This window comes from Pan troglodytes, chromosome 19, assembly GCF_028858775.2.
Source record: "Pan troglodytes isolate AG18354 chromosome 19, NHGRI_mPanTro3-v2.0_pri, whole genome shotgun sequence".
NCBI classification, from domain to species: domain Eukaryota; kingdom Metazoa; phylum Chordata; class Mammalia; order Primates; family Hominidae; genus Pan; species Pan troglodytes.
In genome coordinates, this window is record NC_072417.2 from 25610753 (window position 1) to 25634821 (window position 24069).

The 24069-nt window shown below is 51.8% G+C and overlaps 1 protein-coding gene across 39 annotated transcripts in view; it reads right to left on the reverse strand.

Annotated features, from left to right (window-relative positions):
• Positions 1–10754: 10754 nt before the first annotated feature.
• The window catches only part of ATP6V0A1 (ATPase H+ transporting V0 subunit a1), a 63983-nt gene continuing 50668 nt past the window's right edge, over positions 10755–24069 (reverse strand). For 10 of the 39 annotated variants that reach the window (XM_001165063.6, XM_016931784.3, XM_063798563.1 and 7 more), the window contains 3 exons: positions 19371–19488; positions 18889–19060; positions 10756–12322 (listed from right to left, as the gene is read on the reverse strand). In XM_001165063.6, the coding sequence (XP_001165063.1) occupies positions 12229–12322; positions 18889–19060; positions 19371–19488 (384 nt within the window). In that variant the 3' untranslated portion in view covers positions 10756–12228. Of the gene's footprint in view, positions 12323–16395; positions 16574–18366; positions 18532–18658; positions 19061–19370; positions 19489–24069 lie in introns of those variants that run through there. The other 29 variants (XM_063798564.1, XM_054670876.2, XM_024350292.3 and 26 more) reach the window with 10 other exon arrangements.

Here is a 24069-nt window from a genome sequence, read left to right on the forward strand (position 1 = left end):
CAAAGTATTTAGAATCCACTTGAATCCAAATTCAATTTGGGCCTCAATTTCTGCAGATGGATACCTTCGGACTCCAAAAAACCCAACTACATACAAAACTGAAGCAGCCTTTACTACATTTAGGCACTAGTGAGACAAGTTAAAAGTGTAGGTCACTTTCCACTTGTTTACTTGATGCTTAATTTTACTGGAGTCATTCAAAGAAATATGCTTGCAATTAAAAAAAAAAAGCTGGCCGGACGCGGTGGCTCACGCCTGTAATCCCAGCACTTTGGGAGGCCGAGGCGGGCGGATCACGAGGTCAGGAAATCGAGACCATCCTGGCTAACACGGTGAAACCCCGTCTCTACTAAAAACACAAAAAATTAGCCGGGCGCAGTGGCGGGCGTCTGTAGTCCCAGCTGCTCAGGAGGCTGAAGCAGGAGAATGGCCTGAACCCGGCAGGCAGAGCTTGCAGTGAGCCGAGATTGCGCCATTGCACTCTAGCCTGGGCGACAGAGGGAAACTCTCTCTCTCAAAAAAAAAAAAAAAAAAAAAAAGCTGCCGGGGTGCGGTGGCTCACGCCTGTAATCCCAGCACTTTGGGAGGCCAGGGCGGGTGGATCACGAGGTCAGAAGATCGAGACCATCCTGGCTAGCATGGTGAAACCCCGTCTCTACTAAAAATACAAAAAATTAGCCGGGCGTAGTGGCGGGCGCCTGTGCTCCCAGCTGCTCAGGAGGCTGAGGCAGGAGAATGGCGTGAACCCAGGAAGCGGAGGTTGCAGTGAGCTGAGATCGCACCACTGCACTCCAGCCTGGGCGACAGAGCGAGACGCCGTCTCAAAATAAATAAATAAATAAATAAATAAATAAATAAATAGCCAACTATTTCTGAGGCCAGTCTCGGTGTCCAGAAGTCTTCAAGGCAATGTTAATTATGGCACATAGAACCTCCAAGCTCACTTGTCAGCGAAAACGCTGTGCTCAGCCTGGCAGAAATCTGCTCTCACATTCAGAATCGCCATAAATGTGCAACGTATATTCCAACGAAAAACGCTGGCGAGCTGGGCACTGGGCATTGAAGTCCGGCGGCGGCGGGAGCGAGGAGGTGCCTCTCTCCTCAGTCACCTGGGCGGCGGCGGCGGCGGCTGCGGTAGCGGTGGCGGCGGCTGCGACGACTCCCCCCGAGCCTCGGCGCGCGACGCCCGGCCCGGCGGCGGCGGCGCCTCTCCACCGATCCGTTTTGCTGCTGCTGCGGCCGCCGCTGCGTTTCCTGCTGCCGCTGCTGTCCTGTGGCGTCGCCTCGCGCCGTGCCCGGCCGCCGCTGCCGCTCCCTCGAACTCTTGACCTTAAGTGATCCATCTACCTCAGCCTTCCAAAGTGCTGGGATTACTTCTAAATTCTCCAGACAAGTTTTGCCTCCAGATGGCCTGTTTGATGGTCAACACGTGGTCTTTGCTCCTTAGATTGCTCCTTATCTAAATTGCTCAGATAAGAACTTTTTGTCTCCGGGGCCTGTTCGCTCTCTCACCTTTCTTAGGGTCTAGATTGGGACCGCTTTCCAGTAACAATTTTACAGATTGGGAAACAGAGCCAGAGACAGGAAATGACTTCGGCAAGATCAATAACTAGTAAGGAAAGCAGCTCTGGGCTAGAACCGGGAACTCTTAACTCCCAGAGCAGGGTTCTTGCTGCTCTTCCCCAGGCAGTGCAACTTGTCAGGCTGCCTATCTGATCAGGGAGGGCTTGAGTAAGGCTGCTCCGGGGCTGGGAGTGGCCCACTCTCCAGAAGGACTGCACTAGGTGTGCTAGATGTGGTGGCTCACACCCGTAGTCACAGCACTTAGGGAGGCCGAGGCAGGTGGAGTGCTTAAGTCCAGGAGTTCGAGACCAGCCTGGGTAACATGGAGAAACCCTGTCTCTACAAAAATCATCTGGGCACAGTGGCCTGTGTTTGTGGTCCCAGCTAGCTCCTCAGGAGGCTGAGACAGGAGGACGGCTTGAACCCAGGGGTTTGAGGCTGCAGTGAGCCATGACCACACCACTGCACTCCAGGCCAGGCAACAGAGTAAGACCCTGACTCAAAAAAAAAAATGTCTAGCCCATTGCAGTGGCCCCTGATCCTAAGAGGTTGAGGCAGGCAGATCACTTGAGTCTAGGAGTCCAAGACCAGCCTGGGCAACACGGCAAAACCCCTCCTTCTCTACAAAAAATACAAAGATTAGCCCAGCATGATGGCATGCGCCTGTGGTCCCAGCTACTCAGGAGGTTGAGAGGGTAGGCTCGCCTGAGTCTGGGAGGTCAAGGCTGCAGTGAGTCCAGATGGCACCACAGCACTCCAGGCCAGGGACTGAGCAAGGTAACACATTATCATCTGTTTATTTAAGGCTCTGTAAACAGTGGTTGTGGGAGGGAGGGGGAGATTCAGGGACACTGTGAGTGAAAGACTTTTATAATAGGGTCTTTAGTACTGTTTGATCCTTTTTTTTTTTTTTTTTTTTGAGATGGAGTCTTGCTCTGTTGCCCAGGCTGGAGTGCAGTGGTGCCATATCCTGTCTCAGCATCCCAACTAGCTGGGACTACTGGCATGTCTTGGGGTGGGGGGAGGGGTCTCAAAAAAGAAAGAACTTACTGACAACAGTATAGGTTTGGAAAAGGAAAGTTTATTAGAAAGGAAGAACACTGCAGCAGAGTGCAGCAGGTGCCTCCACGGGAGGACTGAGTGCGCTGTGGTGGATTTTCCTTAGGAGCATGTATGGACCTTAAGGTGAGAGCTTAGGGTTGTAAAATGAGCTTCAGCATGGCATAGAATGTACAGAAATTTTAGGTTGTGAGGGCAGAGCCCTCAGGAATGGGGTTGGTGCCTTTGTAAGGGAGGCCAGAGAGAAAGCCCTACCCCTTTCTACCATGTGAAACCACAGTGAGAAGGCATAGCTCATAAAGCAGGAAGTGAGCCCCCACCAGACACTGAATCTATAAGCACCTTGATCGTGGACTTCCTAGCCTCCAGAAGTGTGAGAAATAAGTGTTTGTTGTATTTTTTTTTTTTTAAAAAGAATGTATAGACATTTTAGTTACTTATAAAAGTTGAAAGAGGCTTGGAATCAGATGCCGACTTTAAATACTAGGGAATTTTTTTTTGTTTTTTTCTTTTGAGACAGAGTCTCCCTCTGTCGCCCAAGCTGGAGTGCAGTGGCCTGATCTCAGCTCACTGCAACCTCTGCCTGCTGGTTCAACCAATTCTCCTGTCTTAGTCTCCTGAGTAGCTGGGATTACAGGCATGCACCATCACGCCCGGCTAATTTTTGTAGGGAGGGTGTTTCATCATGTTGGCCAGGCTGGTCTCTAACTGTTGACCTCAAGTGATCTACCTGCCTTGGCTCCCAAAGTGCTCACAAAGTGTGTGTGATTCACCATGCCTGGCCTTTATTACTTCTAAATTCCCCAGGCAAGGAGTTTCGCCTCCAGATGGCCTGTTTGATGGTCAACAGGTGGTCTTTGCTCCTTGGATTGCTCCTTTTTTTTTTTTTTTTTGAGATGGAGTCTTGCTCTATCACCCAGGCTGGAGTGCAGTGGTTCGATCTCTGCTCACTGCAAGCTCCGCCTCCCGGGTTCATGCCATTCTCCTGCCTCAGCCTCCCGAGTAGCTGGGACTACAGGCGCCCCGCCACCACGCCCAGCTAATTTTTTGTATTTTTAGTAGAGACGAGGTTTCACCATGTTAGCCAGGATGGTCTCGATCTCCTAACCTCGTGATCCACCCGCCTCGGCCTCCCAAGGTGCTGGGATTACAGGTGTGAGCCACTGCGCCTGGTGGATTGCTCCTTATCTAAATTGCTCAGATAAGAACTTTTTGTCTTGGGGGGGTGACTTTTGCTCTCCTCACCTTTCTTTGGGTCTAGATTGGGACCCCTTTCCAGTAACAATTTTACAGATTGGGAAACAGAGCCAGAGACAGGAAGTGAGTTGGGCAAGATCAATAACTAGTAAGGAAAGCAGCTCTGGGCTAGAATCGGGAACTCCTGACTCCCAGAGCAGGGTTCTTGCTGCTCTTCCCCAGGAAATGCAACTTGTCAGGCTGCCTATCTGATCGGGGAGGGCTTAAGTAAGGTTGCTCCGGGGCTGGGAGTGGCCCAGTCTCTAGAAGGACTGCACTAGGTGTGCTAGATGTGGTGGCTCACACCTGTAGTCACAGCACTTAGGGAGGCTGAGGCAGGTGGAACACTTGAGTCCAGGAGTTTGAGACCAGCCTGGGTAACATGGAAAAACCCTGTCTCTACAAAAATCATCTGGGCACAGAGGCCTGTGTTTGTGGTCCCAGCTAGCTCCTCAGTAGGCTGAGGTGGGAGGATGGCTTGAGCCCAGGGGTTTGAGGCTGCAGTGAGCCATGATCACACCACTGCACTCCAAGCCAGGCAACTGTTGGGAACAAGCCCCCCAAAATCAGGCCATAAACCGGCCCCAAAACTGGCCATAAACAAAATCTCTGCAGCACTTGACATGTTCAGGATGGACATAACGCCCACGCTGGAAGGCTGTCAGTTTACCAGAATGAGGGCAAGGAACACGTGGCCTGCCCAGGGTGGAAAACTGCTTAAAGGCATTCTTAAGCCATAAACAATAGCATGAACGATCTGTGCCTTAAGGACATGCTCCTGCTGCAGTTAACTAGCCCAACCTATTCCTTTAATTGCCCATCCCTTCGTTTCCCATAAAGGATACTTTTAGTTAATTTAATATCTATAGAAACAATGCTAATGACTGGCTTGCTGTTAATAAATATGTGGGTAAATCTCTGTTCAGGGATCTCAGCTCTGAAGGCTGTGAGACCCCTGATTTCCCACTTCACACCTCTATATTTCTGTATGTGTGTCTTTAATTCCTCTAGCGCCGCTGGGTTACGGTCTCTCTGACCCAGCTGGTCTCGGCAGCAACAAAGCAAGACCCCGACTTAAAAAAAAAAAAAAAAGTCTAGCCCGTTGCGGCGGCCCCTGATCCTAGGAGGTTGAGGCAGGCGGATCACTTGAATCTAGGAGTCCGAGACCAGCCTAGGCAACATGGCAAAACCCCTTCTCTACAAAAAATACAAAGATTAGCCCGGCATGGTGGCATGCACCTGTGGTCTCAGCTACTAGGGAGGTCGAGAGGGGAGGATCGCTTGAGCCTGGGAGGTCGAGGCTGCAGTGAGTCCAGATGGCACCACAGCACTGCAGGCCAGGCCACAGAGTGACAGAGCAAGATAACACATTATCATCTGTTTGTTTGCTTTTTTTTTAAGGCTCTGTAAACAGTGGTTGTGGGAGGGAGGGGGAGAGTCACACTGTGAGTGAAAGCCTTTATTTATTTATTTATTTATTTATTTATTTGATAATAGGCCCTTTAGTACTGTTTGATCGCCTTTTTTTTTTTTTTTTTTTTGAGATGGAGTCTGGCTCTGTCCCCCATGGCTGGAGTGCAGTGGCGCCATCTCCTGTCTCAGCCTCCAGAGTAGCTGGGACTACTGTCATGCATTGGCTGGCTAATTTTTGTATTTTTAGTAGAGACGGGGTTTTGCCTGGCTAATTTTTGTATTTTTAGTAGAGACGGGGTTTCGCCAGGCTGGTCTTGAACTCCTGACCTCAGGTGATCCACCCGCCTTGGCCTCCCAAAGTGCTGGTATTACAGGCATGAGCCACTGCGCCTAGCCTGAGTTGTGACACAACTCATTACTTTTCCAGTAGTGTGTGTGAAGCAAGTTGGCTGGGCTCTCTGCGTGCTCTCCAGCCCATCTCATCTTTTGCTCCTGGCTAGCCTACCCCTCTGCTCATGTGCTCCAGAATACCCCAGGATTGCTTCGTCTCTGCCCGTCTAATCCAGTTGCCTGCCTATCACACAGCCCAGCTCAGATCCCGGCCCACCTTGCCAAAGGATGAATGAGTACTTCCCTATCTGGCCACCAGAGAGCAGCCTACACCTAGGACATGCCTTGGGTAGGCTGAGACGTTGAAGAGGCAGGCCACTTTGATCTGAAATGCTGAGGCTGCCAGCTGGCTTTGAGGTCCAATGCCCCCTCTACCCAAGGTTCCTGGGGCAGAAAGAAGTACAGTCCCATCCAGTGAAGGTGGTGATAGACTTGTCCCCTATCTCTACAAAGCTTGGGACTCCCCAGGCCAAGCATGCCAAGGCCACCCTCTCCCACACTGGTTCTAGGACCTCAAGATGAGGGGCATTTCCTGGACCGGGGCACAGACTCATCAGACAGATGTCTGGGGTCCTGGGGTTCCACAAGAGGGGGATCAGGGTAAAGGCACATCTCTTAAAAACAGGAGCAGCCGGGCGCGGTGGCTCATGCCTGCAATCCCAGCACTTTGGGAGGCCAAGGCGGGCGGATCACGAGGTCAGGAGATCGAGACCATCCTGGCTAACACGGTGAAACCCCGTCTCTACTAAAAATACAAAAAATTAGCCAGGCGTGGTGGCGGGCGCCTGTAGTCCCAGCTACTCAGGAGGCTGAGGCAGGAGAATGGCATGAACCCGGGAGGCGGAGCTTGCAGTGAGCTGACATTGCGCCACTGCACTCCAGACTGGGTGTCAGAGCGAGACTCTGTCTCAAAAAAACAAAAAACAAAAAACAGACAAACAACAACAAAAAAAACAGAAGCAAATGGCCAGGCGCAGTGGCTCACGCCTGTAATCCCAGCACTTGGGAGGCCAAGGTGGGTGGATCACTTGAGGTCAGGAGTTACAGACCAGCCTGGCCAACGTGGCGAAATCCCATCTCTACTAAAAATACAAGAAATTAGCCGGGCTTGGTGGCAGGCGCCTGTAGTCCCAGCAACTTGGGAGGCTGAGGCAAGAGAATCGCTTGAACCCGGAAGGCAGAGGTTGCAGTGAGCCAAGGTCGCACTGTTGGACTCCAGCCTGGGCAACAAGAGCAAAACTCCGTCTCAAACAAAACAAAACCAAGCAAAACAAAACAAAAACAATAAAAACCCCAGGAACAAGTGGATGCAGCCATCCTGTTCCCCACCCCCTACCACAGGGCTCTGGGACTTCCTGCACACTCCACAGCTCAGTCTTGGTCAGCCCATCTTTAGCTGGAAGCAGCCCAAGGCCACTAGATTCTGAGAACTCAGTCTAGCCAAGGACTCACTGGCCCTGCTTCCTCCCAGTTCATCAGAGAGACATGGGAGGAATTTCTTCCCAAGGAAGTCCTAGGCCACTCCCACTTTATTCAGATTATATGCCATAAAATTTACTAATGTAAGGCTGGGCGCGGTGGCTCACGCCTGTAATCCCAGCACTTTGGAAGGCCAAGGCGGGCAGATCACGTGAGGTCAGGAGTTCGAGACCAGCCTGGCCAACATGGCCAAACCCCGTCTCTACTAAAAATACAAAAATTAGGGTGTGGTGCCCCATGCCAATAATCCCAACTACTCAGGAGGCTGAGGCAGGAGAATCGCTTGAACCCGGGAGGCAGAGGTTGCAGTGAGTGAAGATCGTGCCATTGCACTCCAGCCTGGGCAACAAGAGTGAAACTCCATCTCAGGAAAAAAAAAAAATTAGCCAGGTGTGGTGGTGCGTGCCTGTAATCCTGGCTACTCAGGAGGCTGAGGTGGGAGAATCCTTTGAACTTGGGAGGCAGAGGTTGCAGTGAGCCAAGATTGTGCCACTGTACTCCAGCCTGGGCAACAGAGCAAGACTCCATCTCAAAAAAAAAATTTACCAATGTAAAGTGTACAATTCAATGGGTTTTAGTATATTCACATAATTTTGCAGCCATCAGCAGCCTAACTTTACATTTTCATCATTCAAAAAGAAACTCCATACTCCTTGGGAGTCACTCCCCATCGTAACTCTCTCCCCAGCCCCATCTGGCAGCCAGCTCCTGGTATCCACCAAATCTGTGTCTATGGGTTTGTCTATTCTAGACATTCCAGATACACGGAATCATAAATTGTTGGTCTTCTGTGGCTGGTTTTTGAGGTCCATTCATGTTGTAGCATGCATCAGTACCTCATTCTTGTTAATTGTAGAATAATATCCATCATGCCCATCCCACCTTTTATGGATCCATTTATCAGCTGGTGGACACCGGGCTGTTTCCATTTTGGGGCTATTATGAATAATGCTGCCATGAACATTTCTGTGCAAGTTTTTGTGGGTATGATTTCATTTTTCTTGGGGTAGATAAGAAAGTGGAATTGCTGGGTCTTACGCTAATTCTGTTTAATATTTTTTTTTGAGACAGAGTCTCACTCTGTCATCCAGGCTGGAGTGCGGTGGTGCGATCTCAGCTCACTGCAACCTCTGCCGCCCGGGTTCAAGAGATTCTCCCGCCTCAGCCTCCTGAGTAGCTGGGATTATAGGCACCTGCCACTGCGCCTGGCTAATTTTTGTATTTTTAGTAGAGACGGAGTTTCATCATCTTGGCCAGGCTGGCCTTGATCTCCTGACCTCATGATCCACCCACCTCGGCTTCCCAAAGTGCTCGGATTATAGGCATGAGCCACTGTGCCCAGCCAATTCTGTTTAATATGTTGAGGAACTGCCAGACTGCTTTCCAAAGCAGCTGCACCATTTTACATTCCCACCAGCAGTGAATTGGGGTTCCAATTTCTCCTTGCCAACACTTGTAATTTTCTCATTTTTTTTGAGATGGAGTCTTGCTCTGTTGCCCAGGCTGGAGTGCAGTGGCGCAATCTCGGCTCACTGCAAGCTCCGCCTCCCAGGTTCACACCATTCTCCTGCCTCAGCCTCCCGAGTAGCTGGGACTATAGGCACCCGCCACCATGGCCGGCTAATTTTTTGTATTTTTGGTAGAGACGGGGTTTCACCGTGTTAGCCAGGATGGTCTCGATCTCCTGACCTCGTGATCCACCTGCCTCGGCCTCCCAAAGTGCTAGGATTACAGGCATGAGGCACTGCGCCCGGCCCAACACTTGTAATTTTCTTATTGCCTTTTTAGTGGGTGTGATGTGGTATCTCATTGTGGTTTTCATTTGCATTTCTGTAATGACTAATGGTGTTGAGCATCTTTTCATGGGTTTATTGGCCATTCATATTGCTTACTTGGAGAAATGCCTATTCAACCCCTTTGCCCATTTAAAAAAACTGAGTTGTTTTTATTATTGGGTGTAAGAGTTACTTATATATCCTAGATACAAGTCCCTTATCAGATATATGATCTACAAATATTTTCTTCTATGAGGGTTGTCTTTTCAGTTTCTAGATTCTGATCTTTGAAGCACAAACCCTTTTTCTTTCTTTTGAGATGGAGTTTCACTCGTCGCCCAGTCTGGAGTACAGTGGCATGACCTCGGTTCACTGCAACCTCTGCCTCCCGGGTTCAAGCGATTCTCCTGCCTCAGCCTCCCAAGTTGCTGGGATTACAGGCATGTGCCACCACACTCAGCTAATTGTATTTTTAGTAGAGACGGGGTTTCTCCATGTTGGCCAGGCTGGTCTTGAACTCCTGACCTCAGGTGATCCGCCTGCCTCGGCCTCCCAAAGTGCTGGGATTACAGGTGTGAGCCACCGTGCCCGGCGAAGCACAAAAGCTTTTAATTTTGCTGAAGGCTAACTTATCCATGTGTTTTTTTAATTTTTTATCACTTGTGCTTTGAGTGTCATATCTAGAAATCACTGGCTAACTCAAGGTTAGGAAGATGTACTCCTATGGTTTCCCCTAAGAGTTTTGTCGTTTTCACTTACATTTTAGGTCTGGAATCCACTTTGAGGTAATTTTTGCATATGGTGGGGATAGTGGCCCAAATTCGTTTCTTTGCATGTGGAAACCCCATTGTACCAGTGTCATTTGTTGAAAAAGAGAGATCTTTCCTCATTGAATTATCTTGACCCCTTTATCAAAAATCAAGTGACCATAAATGTTAGGATTTATTCCTGGACTCTCAATTCGAATCCAGTGATTCCAAATATCTATTCTTATGAGGCCTTCCCTTCCCACTGAGCAGAAGCTGAGACCTCAATGACCAGAGTTTCCACTTGGGACCTTATCTTTGAGGAGCTGGGTGGGGTGGGCCTCTCAGGGCCGACTCCAGGGACAGGTAGCACTGTTAGGGAGGAGGAAGGGCTTTAGGCTAGGCTGGAACATGGAATGAACAGGGGGTTGTGGCCCCTTCACCTGTCTGGGGCCCAGGTCACATTCCTGGGCAGCCCCTGCCCTGGAGGCCCCTGGAGGGAGGAGTGAAGAGGGAGGGTACCGAGAATGCAGTGCCTCACTAGGCAGTGGGGAGGGGGCCTCCTGCCCAGCCTGCCACCCTGGACGGTCTGCCTGCTCTCCACCCTGCCGCCTGCCAATCCCAGCACCTCACATTCCCCAGCTGCCCTGAGGAACCTGTGTGGAGCCTCCACTTACACTAAGGCCGGGGTATCAGGGCTCAACATAGCCAGGCCACTGGGCCCTGGAGGGCACACTTGGAGAAGAGGGAGAGGTGCATGGGGAGATACTCAGTGCCCCTCTGCCCCCATGCTGTCTGGATGTGCAATGAGTAAACGGGAGACGAAGATGGGCTGCCCAGTCCCCTCTTCCCACAGGTAGTGTCTGCAGAGCTGACTTGGATCCTGTGAGTGGGAAGGCGCCTGGGAAACTTGGGACAAGGTGAGAATTTCCCAAACCAACTGCCCAGCCAGGCCTACTGAAGCTGTGGCCGTTGATAGAAGGAAAAGCAGCAATGCTGGAGGAGGGAGGCGAAGGTCAGGGGTCCACAGGGGCTCAAGATGGCTGAGCCTGGAGCGACGCAGGGGCTGTGGGCACAGTGACAGGCAGCTTCTCTGGGGGAGTCAAACATACTTTATTCAACATAGGAATGTCTGAACAGGAGGACCTTGGGCAGGGTTCCCTGAACTCTGCTTCAAACCCCACTGGAAACAGAGCAAAGATCATCACGAAAACCCAGGACACCAGGGCAGGGGGGCTGCACAAGGTCGGGTCAGGTCACAGTGGGCCAGCACACAGTGGCCCCGCCCAGGGCCAGCCCAGCCTGGGAGAGGGGATGAGGGCTCCAGGCAGCTCACTCAGAAAAGCCAGGGTAGGAGGAGGGCACCAGCCTGGCCCACTCAGGGAATTCTTTCTACCACTGAAAGCGGTGGGGATTAACTTAGCCAGGGCTGCCACGCCAGCACACGATTACAAGGTTCGGGGTGACAAGGAGGAAGCCCCTTGGCAGGACTGTGCAGCCCTCACAGCCACATGCACGGCAGCCCTGCCAATGGCTTCCAAACAGCAAACCATCAGTGACACTGACCTTCCCTGCCCAGGACACCCCTCCTGAGACCTGGGGCCAGTGTGGTGAGGAGGGGGCACTAGGGGCGGAGCCAGGCAGGCTGCAGGCAGAACCAAGAGGACCCCAGTCCCACATTGAAGACATCATGATTGGGGGTGGGGAAGATCTCAGGGTCTCCACCAGGGAAGAGCATCAGTCTGCACCCTCGGCCTGAGGGTGTGCTTGTGGGCAGGGCCCATGCAAGGCCTGGGAAGAAGCCAACCCCGAGAGAGGGAAGCCCTGTGCACTGCGGAGCAGCCAAGGCCTCTGTTCCAAGCATCCCGGCTGTGCTATGTAGTACAGGGCATGAACGGGGAGAGAGGAAAGGATGGGAGTGCAGGGTGGGGTCAGAAAGGAGGTGTAGATATCCTATGACCCCTGGGGATGACAGGGAGAAGCCACTCATGATGGCCTAGTTGGGTCCAGCTGAATGCCTGATTAACAAGCACGAGAGGGGGGTGGGCAAAAGACGCAAATATCATCTTCCTGGACCCACCCCTGCTAATCCAAGAGTGGGACATGTTACCAGTGTCCCCTTCTAGGGAAGAATCCGTATTACTCCCCCCACTACTCCTGCTAGAAACTACGGTGGCAGATGCAGGGAACTCAAAGTCTAGATGTGAATGGCATGGGTGCTCCTTCCATCTACAATGCACAGGGAAGATGAAAGGGCTTTGGGATGGCGTGGGAATGCAGACTGGCTCACCACCAGGAGGTGGGAAGGGCTGTCTGGATGGATGGAGGCTAAGAGGGCAAGGCTGGTGCCCAGTGAGTTTGAGTGACAGCCAGAAAATCACTACACTACACACAAAGCTAGGGGTGGTGGGAGACCCAAGGAGGACTATTCTATCTAAATGACTCACAGACAGGGTGACACGAATGAGCTGGTGCCCAAGATCACAACCAACAGGCAGAGAGGCACAGCTGATCACTGTGGAGGGAGGCGGGGAGGGTAGCATGGGGCACACGGCCCTCACAGGGACTCACTCTTCAAACTTCCCTTCCCGAATATGCTCGAAGGAGAAGGGTAAGAACTTGAAACCGGTCCCGCTGTAGAATTTATTCTGGAACTCAACCCTGGAGAAAGAGAAGAAGAAAGCTGTCATTCAATAGAAACTTTGTGAAACTTTTTGAGACTTCACAGTTGGGCAGGAAAGATGCCCCGTGCCCACCTCACCCCGAGCCTCCCTTCCCTGGGGGAGCTGGAGAAAGCCCAGAGTGCAGAGATCCCACTTTTAAGGCCTGGGATCAAGAGTTCGACGCACGGAGGAAGGGATTTGCCCTCAGTTCCCAATCTTGCTCTGTCCTGCCGAGCAGTGTGTTTATGCACAACTCTCTGCAGAGAGGCATGTGCAAAAAAAGTTCAGTTACCTTGAGCCTAACATCGTTAATGAACAAGTGGCCCCCATCGCCCCCTCCTGGCAGGGGATCACACAGCCCACCTCTAAGGGAAGCCCCTCCAGAGACACTGGGCAAGCACCTCTGTTTGCTTGTTATTTTTCCTGGGGGGAGCAAAAGGGCGAGCTTGGAGTGAATGTTGAAGGCTTTCCATTTAAGGAAGGAAATTCCAAGGAAAGAGGGGGAGTTAGGAGGGGAAGTCTTCTCAAAGCAATGGCAAAAATATTCTCCAACCACAAAAACATCTGAGAAAGAATTCTTCTCTTGGGGACTAAAAAGAAAAAGCCTGAGCTCCCTTCCCAGCAGTTCAGCATCCATGCCTGATGGTCTCTGTGGGGCCCTTTCACTCTCAGGGAGGGTGGGAGGAAGACTGTCCCATAAGCAGAGCGAGGCTGCTTGGCTGTGCTTCCTCCTGCAAACTCACCCTGGACAGCTGCCCAGTAACCAAACCACACCAAATTAGGGCAGAAAAATGCATGATTCAGGGGATAAAAAGGCCAAGGAGAGCTGCCCTGAGGAATAGTTTCCACATGGTGCTGTGTGACCCTGGAGGCACCGGAGCCCCTGTAAGAACAGGCAGGGGTGGGGGCTGGGGCAGGCTCCAGGTGACAGGTCACGTGCAGGGTGAGGGCTTTGAGGCGCTTTAAAGCTTCAGGAACCCTCTAGTTCCCTAACTCAGCTTTTACAAATGGAGATTCCTCTCTCCAACCCAAGAAGGCAGGAATTAAGAGAACAGGGGCTGGGAGGTGGCTGGGTCCCAAAGGTTACAGACTGTTTGCCAGTGGCACTGGGAGTTCCTCAAAGGCCCCTTCACTGGGGTGCAGGCTGAGGAGCACCCCCTTGAAGAAGAGCGCAACCGAATTTTCTGAGTGGGAGTAAAAGCAGTCAGCTTTCTTCCCCACATCCCCACATTCCACAGGGGTGGGCCAAGGTCCTCCAGGAAAAACAGGACTCAGGAGGGGGAGGACACAGAGCTTCCAACTGATGTTAGCTGACGGTTCCCGCCAGAGCAATTCCAAACCAGGACCTGGATTCACCCATGTCCCAACACCCCACCAAAACTACTTCTCCAAGTTCCAGCTACTGAGACCACCTCTGAGGGAACGCGGTGGGGCCTAGCAGTGGGTTCCTGCTTCTCACCCACTTGTGTTAGGTTTGAATTCTTCATGTTGAATAGACTGTGTTCCCATGTGGCAAGGGTTATTTCAGAACAGCTGAAAGGAGATTTACATGTCCCCTTTTCATTCAACAATACATAGCCAGAGAGTGGACAAGTCACCTGAGGGTCCCAGGCCATTACCTAGGAGTGAATGTCAGCCTTGGTAGGGTATGCTGACCCCCAACTCCAGTGAGGTGTCCAGAACTCTGACCCCCACCCCCTCCTGGCTAATCACAAAACCATTCTAATCTTCAAACTGGGCAAATGGAGCAGCAGCTTTGTTTTCAGATGCCTGTGGGGGCACCGCCCTTTTCTTGGCACCCCTCCAGTCACCTTATCTACCCATGGGGCCCAGCAAGGAGGAAGAGGGATATATGCCTGGGGGGGGGGGCACATCAATTGTACTGTGTGAGCAGACAGGTGGCCTCCCTGACATACTGCCCAATACTGCCCCTCCCACCAGCTGCTGCTTTAGAGACTTAGAGCGGCCAGAACTGGGACATCTTGGGTCTATCTTGAGGTCAGCCTGATTTCACCTCCTTCCGTGGCCACCCTCACCCCAACCACCCAGCACAAAGCTGGAAAGCAATTTCCCTGCTAGTCTCCCCACTCTCTCTCCCGCTGAACTGGGGAAATGTGTGCTTCCTGAGAAAGTACAAACATGAAGTTCCCCAGGGCAAGGGGGGCCCCATCTGCCATCCTAGGTTCTTCCTTCTTTTTGGGCATCTCCACTGCTCTGCTCAGGGAGCCTCCAAGGTCTTGCCATGCCCCAAGACACTGAAATGCACCTCTAGAATTCAACAGCTGTGAGGAGAGCCTCAGGATGCCAGATGAGTGTCTCTATCATCTCTTCCAGCTCCAGCACTTGGCAAAGGCCACCTGGTGACTCAGAGGGATTAACTGGGGCCAAAAGACATCATTCATGCCACGTAACAGGAACTCTGTTTCCTCGAGTGGGTGAAGGAGGAAGGAGTCTTGGGGCCACTTCCCTTCCCTGGTGGGGGTTGTGACTGAGGGCAGGCAGTCTGGAAAGACAATTCTGGGCTGAGCTGTTTATGTAGCCTGTTCTGCCACTCTCTGTGCCGTTCAGGGCCTACAACACACATCCGTCTGACGGCCTGAATATCAGGGCAATGATGGCAGCCTGGAACTACATTTCAAGAGTTCTGAGTTCTCCTGGGCAGCCATTCCCTCAACTGCTCCATGCTGTCATGCCGTGGCAACACTGCATTCCTAACAAGAAGCTGGTCCCCGATTCCGTCCCTTTAATCACCACCCAATCTGTGAGTGTACAGGTAGGTGTACATCTATGTGTATGTGGAATTCGCTAGGTAAGGAGAGACCAGGTTCCTTAGAAGGTATGCCCTGGGGCAATAGTTCTGCATAAAAATCAGTTTGATGTTTACAGTGATAACTACAATCAAATCCCTGTCTCATACCTTCTCTGAGGAAGAAAAGATGTCTAATTAGGTAAGAAGCCAAGCACACTTCATGTGGCAGGAGGGAAGAAAAGAGAGAAAACTCAGGAGACAGAATTAGCAGATTAATACATTAGCCTGCTCACTGTTTTCAAACACATCACCCTGCTTCCTATGACGCTGCATGAATCTCACACTAGTGGTTTATATGTTATCGAATCAAATGTTTTTCTTATTGTCCCCACTGAAGAGACCAGAACTTGTATAATGGGGCAGCCCTTGAATCAGGAAACAGCAGGGATAAAGTGGGAGGTATGAAGATGCCTAGGCCGGATGCCAGGAAGAACAGCAGCACCATCCCTACAGCTGGTTCAGCAGCCCCAGAGGCTCCACCCCTGGTAAGAGGGCCACAGCTCAGAACGCCTTCTGCAGTCCTGGGCCACAGGGAAGATCCAGGCATCCTGGACGCACAGCCGCATTTTGCCAGGAGGGGGCGCACAAGCACCAATTTCATTCACTTCTGTTTTAGTGGTGGGGGAGGCGCCCCACTCGTGTCACAGGAACAGCCCTCCAAAGACGAGATTCTGGAAGTTGCACAAAGGAGGTTTGCACTGTTTTTTCCTCTCCTACCCAATACTCCTATTGCCAAAATAAATACGACATATATGGGGAGGCTGTTCCTTGCAAACAGCACCTGAGGGCATTCTGATGGTATCCTCTGCCTCCTCTGGGGTCTCCTCTCACTCTAGACAGGCTAAAAGCAGTCTCTTTATGGGGGACCCCAGGCAGACACCCTCTCTCTAGGGCATCCCAGGTTTTTTTTTTGTTGTTGTTGTTGTTGTTTTGAGACGGAGTCTCGGTCTGTCGCCCAGGTTGCAGTGCAGTGGCGCGATCTTGGCTCACTGCAACCTCCATCTCCTGGGTTCAAGCGATTCTCTTGCCTCAGCCTCCCGAGTAGCTGGGATTACAGGCGCCCACCATCACGCCCAGCTAATGTTTGCATTTTTAGTAGAGATGGGGTTTCACCATATTGTCCAGGCTGGTCTCGAACTCCTGACCTCAGGTGATCTGCCTGCCTCAGCCTCCCAGAATGCTGGGATTATAGGTGTGAGCCACCGCACCCAGAAAGGGCATCCCACTTTTAAGCAGAGCAGCCACTACCCATCCTAGAGCACCTGCTTTTGCTGTGGCAGCACTTGGTGTGTGCATTACTTCCTACTTGCTCACAGTAATCTTGGCAGTGAATGTTCTGCTCAGGTCCCCTGCCTGGTGTGACAGTGCTGGAATTCCAACCCAGGTCGCCCAATTCCGAAGCCTGCTGTCCTGCCACTCATCACTTCAGTTCAGGGGGACCTGGGAAGACACGGGGAGGCCACAGGTGAGCCTGAGGAGGAAGCAATCTTCTGGCAACAAAACGAGGCTCAAGCCCAGGCGGCCTTGCTCTGCAACAGTGCCTTGCTCCCGCCCTGCCCAGGGAGATGACCGGCTACCCACGTGGGCTGGAATCAAGGTGAGGTGGTCACTGTTCCCTCAAACCCAGGGCTCAAGAGACAGGAGTGAAAAGAAAAGAAAGAAGGCCAAGGGGCAAGAAAAAGTGAGTCCTCAGAGGTTCTTGTGCACTGAGGAGGGCTGAGGAAGTGTGCTTGCGGGGGTCGGCTGATAAGCTTAGAACAGGGGGGCCAGCCAGATGAGCTGGGTGGGGAGGAGGGAGGCCAGGAGGGAGAGAGCCAGGCCAGAGGAAGCCAGGTCTACTGACGCAGCAGGGCTTTTGAAGAAGAGTGCACCCTAGCCACGTCTTGCCCTTCCATGCCTCACTCTCCGCCCATCATTCAGAAAAACCCACAGCTGAATCTTTGAGGAGGCTCAGGGGTCACCCAGCCATGAGAATAATCAAAGATAAAGGGGAGTGGGGAATGAGTTTCTCAGGTTCAGATGCTGGATTTTCTTCAGGTTTTGAGAACGAAGAGAGACATTCATAGTCCTCTTCTGGCCTTGAGATCATGAACACCACAGAGCATCCCATCCAGGGGCCTCTAAGGCACACCAGTGAGTCAGACCCCTATGCTTGTAAAACAGGAGAAGTGTGTGAGTGCTCCTCTGGGGAGAGGGGCCAGAACTTCCAGAGACATTGGGGTTTTGAGACCCCCAAAAAGAGAATCACAACATAAAGGAGAAAATAGAGACCCAAAGAAGTGGAGTCTGAGGTAGAACAGCCACAGAAAATACAGACTGCCCCAGTTTTTAGTATAAGCATATCCCATGCACATTTGGGAAATACTCATACTAAAAAAATTATTTGTTGTTTATGTGAAATACACCCTGTATTTTTATTTTTTGAGACCGAGTTTCGCTCTTGTTGCCCAGGCTGGAATACAATGGCGCGATCTTGGCTCAATGCAACCTCCACTTCCTGGGTTCAAGCGATTCTCCTGCCTCAGCCTCCCAAGTAGCTGAGATTCCAGGCATGCACCACCATGCCTGGCTAATGTTTTTGTATTTTTAGTACAGACAGCGTTTCTCCAAGTTGGTCAGGCTGGTCTCGAACTCCCGACCTCAGGTGATCCACCTGCCACGGCCTCCCAAAGTGCTGGGATTACAGGAGTGAACCACCGTGCCTGGCCCCCAACCCCTCCCCTATTTTTTTTTTTTCTTTTTTTTTTGAGACAGAGTCTCGCTCTGTTGCCCAGGCTGGAGTGCAGTGGCACAATCTCAGCTCACTGCAACCCCTGCCTCCTGGGTTTAAGAGATTCTTTCCTGCCTCAGCCTCCTGAGTAGCTGGGATTACAGGCATGTGCCACCACACCTGGCTAAGTTTTGTATATTTAGTAGAGACGGGGTTTTACCATGTTGGCCAGGCTGGTCTCGAATTCCTGACCTCAGGTGATTCACCTGCCTTAGCCTCCCAAAGTGCTAGGATTACAGGCATGAGCCACCATGCCCAGCCACACTGTACTTTTATGTGCTACATCTGGCAACGCTGGTTTGAGGTGGTCACAGCCCAGACCACACCCCCGCTCTCCCAGTCCCAGAGGCTGAACTCATGCTCTCTCCACACACAGCCATTAAGAGTCACAAGCTTCATTAAAGAAAACAAACAGAACCACCCCAAACCTGCCCATGTGAAGAAGCTGCGTGAGTGTACCGACCTCCACCCTATAGAGCCAGGAATCCCTCCGGTCCACAATGGAGCTGCCAGGGGTCCAACTCAAAGACCCCTGGCACAATGACAGAACAAAGAGGACAAAGCTGGGGTGCAGCGTGTTCTAGCCTTTCCTGCACTTAACATACATTCCGGAGCTGCTTCCACTGTTCTGGAGACAGAAGAGTTACACATCAGAGAGAAAACCAGAAACCCTAAGACCCCAGCAGCCCCTTTAAGCCAAAATCAGGAGCACTGGGGACAGCTAAAGGCAGGGAGCGGGACCTGACACCACTCACCAGGGACATCTCCCTAGAGTCTAGGGAAGGCTGAGCTGTGCTTTTCTGTGACCATTTTCCGAAACTCAGTGGCAATGCCGGTGCTGGGGTGTCCTGAGGTGAAGCTAGTGCAGGGCCAGCTCATCTTTCCTGCACAGAGCTGCAGGGCTGTGTGTGGGAGAAAAGCTGCCCTCTCACCACAGCTAAGGACACATCCACCCCCATGCCCACCCTGCCCCACTGCCCCTCACCAGTGTAAGCGCAGTGCGTGGAGAAAGGCCGAGAGGCCCTCCATGATCAGGAGGATGGCCACGGTCAGGGTGGCAAAGGCAGTGAAGAAGAAGAACAGCACCAAACCTCCCGCCAAGCTCTTCACGCTCAGGCCGATGTGGATCACCATGGTCCAAAGCACCTCAGACAGCTCTGGGGAATGGGAGACACAAAATCCAGTGCAGTTTGGCAAGAGGCAGCTGTAGGCCATGAATTTTGCTCTGCCATCCCCCTGCTCTAGGGTTCCCTGGATCCTGGCTTCCCACTGCCTTAGTGGGACCACCATGCAGAGCTAACCTGGCACAAGTGCTGAGCCTCCTGTCTGTACTCATTCTCCTTGGGTTCAGGAACCTGAATAATTCCAGAACCTTCATGTAATTTCCATTTGACTTAAGCCCCCCAACTGACAGTGCGCCCACAGAGGGGGAAACTAGAGTTCCGGATCCCGGAGAGAGGTACTCACGCGCATGAGCAAGGCTGAGGGCCCAGAGCCGCAAGTAGGAGGCAGTGTTGGAGATGCAGCCCAGGCAGTACTCGATGGTGTGGATGGCCTGGTGGACCATGGTGTCCCCAAAGTCGAACTGTCGTGGGAGGAAACCAGAGAGAAGATATAAGGCTAGGAGGGGAACGTGCAGGCATTCTGAGTTGTGGCTACTTGGCGCTTTGAACCTGGGCCAGGGCAGGGGACTGCACTTCCCATGGCTGGCACCTCAACTCTGGAGGGGCCAGAAGCACCCAGTGTTGAGCTCAGGTGGTGATTTCGGCAATGCCTTCCCCAAAAATCCTGCCTGACTTAGCCCTCACCTGGGACACCTCCATTCCCCTCAATACATTACATTTTAATTAACTACATCTTAATAAGATTCTTTTCAACACATTTGTTCTTCTCCCTCTGGGGCTCTGTGCTCAAGAGAGGAATGTGTGCTGAGTTGACGGCACTCTGTTGGGAAAGTGACTGTCTGGGTCTGGGACCCTAAGGACCTGCAGGAGGGCAGGAAGGGATTTTCCCCAGAGTGCGCTTCAGGAGACGGACTCTCAACCCGGACACTGTTCTGAGAAGACTAGGCCTCTACAGCCACTTTACTTATTCTTTTTACAGCCTTTTGGGAGCAAGATAACCTTCTTTTTCTTTTGTGACTTCTAAGGAGATTACACGGTGAATTTTTTTTTCCCTACATGATTTCACCACCATGCACAGGGAAATCCTGACAAAGTTTACAAATTTCCACATGGGTTAAGGCCAAACAGCATATCTGTTTGGGTTAAGGCCAAATAGCATATCTCCAGTTTCTTGTTTGTTTTCGTTTTCCTCAAGCTCCCTTTGTCCCAGTTTTCCTTTCGATACCAAGAATTATTTCCAGAATAAAGGAATGGGCTGGAACAAGCTCTTGGGAGTGAACTTTCAGGATTGCTCCAAGCACAGTCAGGAGTGAATGTGGGCTTCTGAATTTGGTATATTCTGGAAGCCCCAGGTACTTTCCCTGGGCCTCTCTGTCAAGCTGACCAAAGACCAGGAGGCGCTCCCTTATGGGGCTTCCCCCACAGAGCCCAGACCAGAATCTTCTGAGCTTTCAGACACTCCTGAGGGCTCAGTGGCCTCCCCATTGGCCCCTGCCCTCAGGTCAGGGTCTATTTTTCACCGCAGTTCCTTTCAAAACCCACATGATTCCACTCCCAAAGGACACCAGAAATGCCTTGGGAAATCACTGAGAACATGGGGATGGGAGAAAGTGGCTCGGCTGGTAAAGCCACAACAGCCCAGGCCACAGGGGTGCAGCCAGCGTGGAGGGGGCTGGCTCCACCATGCCATCTCTGGGCGAACGTCTGCTTCTCCCTCACCTCTGTCGACACCTAGCCTATTTCTGGGCTTTTCTTCTGGAACAGGCTCTTCAAGCTACCTTACTTACCCTGAAAACTAGGGTAATCCTAGTTCCCTGAGTTCCCTAAATCCCAACACCGTGGTTAAGAGCTCTTTCCTACCACTGCTGGCTGCCGCCCCAGGGCCCGCATTGAGAGGAAGAAGTCCATGGCTCCCAGGAGTGCTGATCTCTACTCCTATGGGCTGGGAGGGCAGTGACCACTGGGCTCCCTTACAGCCAATCCCTTCAGTGTTTTTATTCTACCTCAAGTTTCTCCCACCGAATAAACTGCAGGACAGGAGAGAAGCCTCGCTTCCAGGCCTTACCCTTGCCTTCTCTCCTTCATTCCCAGCTTCCTGCAGGTGTTCAGGAGAAGCAAGGACTGGGTGAGAAATCCAGCTCAGCACTTATGAGTCTGCCACTCAGCACACGCCCGTATCAATCGGCCATGACCGACCATGAATCGCTGCAGAGTCCTTGTCCACATCTTCTGCCTCAGTTTCCTCTCTGCCCAGCCAGTCCTCACCCTACTGCACCCTGGCTTCCACCTTCACTCCTCCACAAAATGCCTCTACTTAGCAAGGTCACCCTAACCTCCCAGTTGTTACTTTTTTTTTTTTTTTTTTTGAGACAGAGTTTCACTTGTCACCCAGGCTAGAATGCACTGGTGCAATCTCAGCTCACTGCAACCTCTGCCTCCCGGGTTCAAGCAATTCTCCTGCCTCAGCCTCCTCAGTAGCTGGGATTACAGGCACGCACCACCACACCCGGCTAATTTTTTAGTAAAGATGGGGTTTCACCATGTTGGCCAGGCTGGTCTCGAACTCCTGACTTCAGGTGATCCACCCACCTTGGCCTCCCAAAGTGCTGGGGATTACAGGTGTGAGCCCCCGCGCCTGGCCCAGCTGTTAAAGCTAACAGATGTTCTGTGCCCTTGTCCATGCTCCTGCAGTGTCTGTCACCATAGCCTCTTCCTCCTTTTTGAAATACCTGCCATCCCTTGGTTTTCCTCCTACCTCTCTGGACAGTTCTTTTTAGTCTCCATCGAGGTTCTTCCTTTTTTTTTCTTTTTTCGAGACAGGAGTGCAGTGGCACGATCTCAGCTCACCACAACCTCTGCCTCCCAGGAGAATCAAGTGATTCTCCTCTCTCAGCCTCCCGAGTAGCTGGGATTACAGGCACATGCCACTACCGCCCAGCTAATTTATGTATTTTTAGTAGAGACGGGGTTTCACCATGTTGGCCAGCTGGTCTGAAACTCCTGGGCTCAAGCAATCCGCCCACCTCAGCCTCCCAAAGTGCTGGGATTACAGGCGTGAGCCACCACGCCCAGCCAAGGTTCTTCCTTAAATGCCAATGCTCTCTGAAGTTTCAGCTTCAGCCCTTGCATCTTTCTGGTGGGATTGCTACTCAGGGCTTCAAGGGTCGCCCCTAGGAGTGACTCCAAGGTGGATCTCTCCATCTCTGCCTTGCCTATTTCCAGCCAGCTGTACTCCTTCTCCTGGGGAACCACAGGCTCTCCATGCTCAACACAGTAACTGCTCTCCTCTGACCACACCGAGATCAACTTCTATTCCATCTCCCATGTCCAGCAGACTGGACAGTCTGGGAGTCAATCTCGAATCTTCTCTTACTCCTTATCTTTATTAAGGCACTGGGACCTATAGCTTTCACTTCTTTAATATCTCATATTGGTTCCTTCCTTTCCAACTTATCCTACAGACACTTCACTTCAGGCTCGCCATTCTGTCCTGAATCACATCAGATGATGTCGAGTCCATGCCTCCTGACCTTGTCCCTCCCCAACCCAATATACCCTACAACACAGCCACTGGGGGTATTTCAATGCGCCATGGCTGTGTCACCATCAGCTTCACTGCCCTCTCTTGGATGGCTCCTTGTTGTCCAAATGAGGCAAAAACTACTATGGCTGGTTTCTGCCAACCTCTAGTCTCACCTGTCCCCAGTTCCCCACTCCTACCTCTGCTCCAGCCAAGCTGAATACTTGCTAGTCCCCAACACGTGATGGACCTGCAGGTGTTTTGCCCCTGTGAAGCTGCATATGCTGGTGGGTCTGCACCACTCCCTCTACAGGGCCTCCTGCTTGACCAGAGTAAGACAACTTCCTTAGGGAGTCTTCCAGGGTCTCCTCTTCCACTCTCACCCCAGTGTTCGTCAGTTGCCCTCTTTCTGTGCTCCCATAGCATCCTGGGCACACTTCTATTACAGCACCTGTCATCCAGACTATCTCCCCACTTTGGGAGGTCTTTGAAGGCAAGCACTATATTCTTCTTGTTTCTGCAGCACTATACATAGTGCTGGACACACGGAGGGTGAGTGAATGCATGGATGGATGGGATGAATGCACCTGGTGAGGAGACAGTGGGGAGAGGTGCCACTGACCCTTGCTGAGTGGTCACGGCCTTTGAAGATTTCCCAGACAACCACTGGCCTGGCTCTGGTGTGTAGCTGGACTGAGTCCCCGCTAGGAAGAGGTACTAATGCTTCCACTGGGCTGGAGCAAGGGCCTGCATGGGACAAATACATTTTCACAGCCAAGCAAAATGGGGAAGTTCTAGAAGTAGGCTGAACGTTTTTTTAGGAACCTGTTTGGTTTGAAATCATTAGATAAATGTCATGGGTATCTAAATTTGGCTGCAGAGAACCAGACTGTATATGTGCCTGATAAAGATAAAATGTTTAGACTACTTGGGTAGCCAAGGGTAGCTGAATCCCTGAGTGAGCTGGGTGGCCAGAGACTGGGGAGGCTGAATTAGAGTCTATCTTGTTGGATGTCCAACCTCCTGGGACATGGCTACAAACGAGAACGCTGGTACACAACAGTTGGTCAGACCACTCTGACAATGTGGGTGCTCGGCTAGGAAAACATTTAAAAAGCAGTGTTGTTGGAGGTAGTGAGCCAGGGAAAGGGTTGGGCTCCTCATTAACATGGAGCACGCCCCACCCATCCCTGCCAGGTAGCTCAGCCAGGGACTGCATAGATGAGCAGTCCAGGAACACAGACACTCTTTGATGCCAGCAAAGGAGCCTCTCTAGGCTTCAGGAAGAGCAGGCCCTACCTGTGTTTACACAGAACAGCAAAGGCTTTCCCATTCCCATCCCACTGCCCTCCTAGAGAGGACCGAGAGTCAGGAAGGGAAGGGTATGGTTTGTGGGTCTAGGCATTTTAGAGAGAAGTGCTGGGGGAAGATGCAAACAGTGCAGCAAGGTGTTTTAAAAACCCAGTTTAAAGAGTGTATGTTGCTAAGTGAATTACTGCTGAGCCAGAGGGCCTTCTACTCA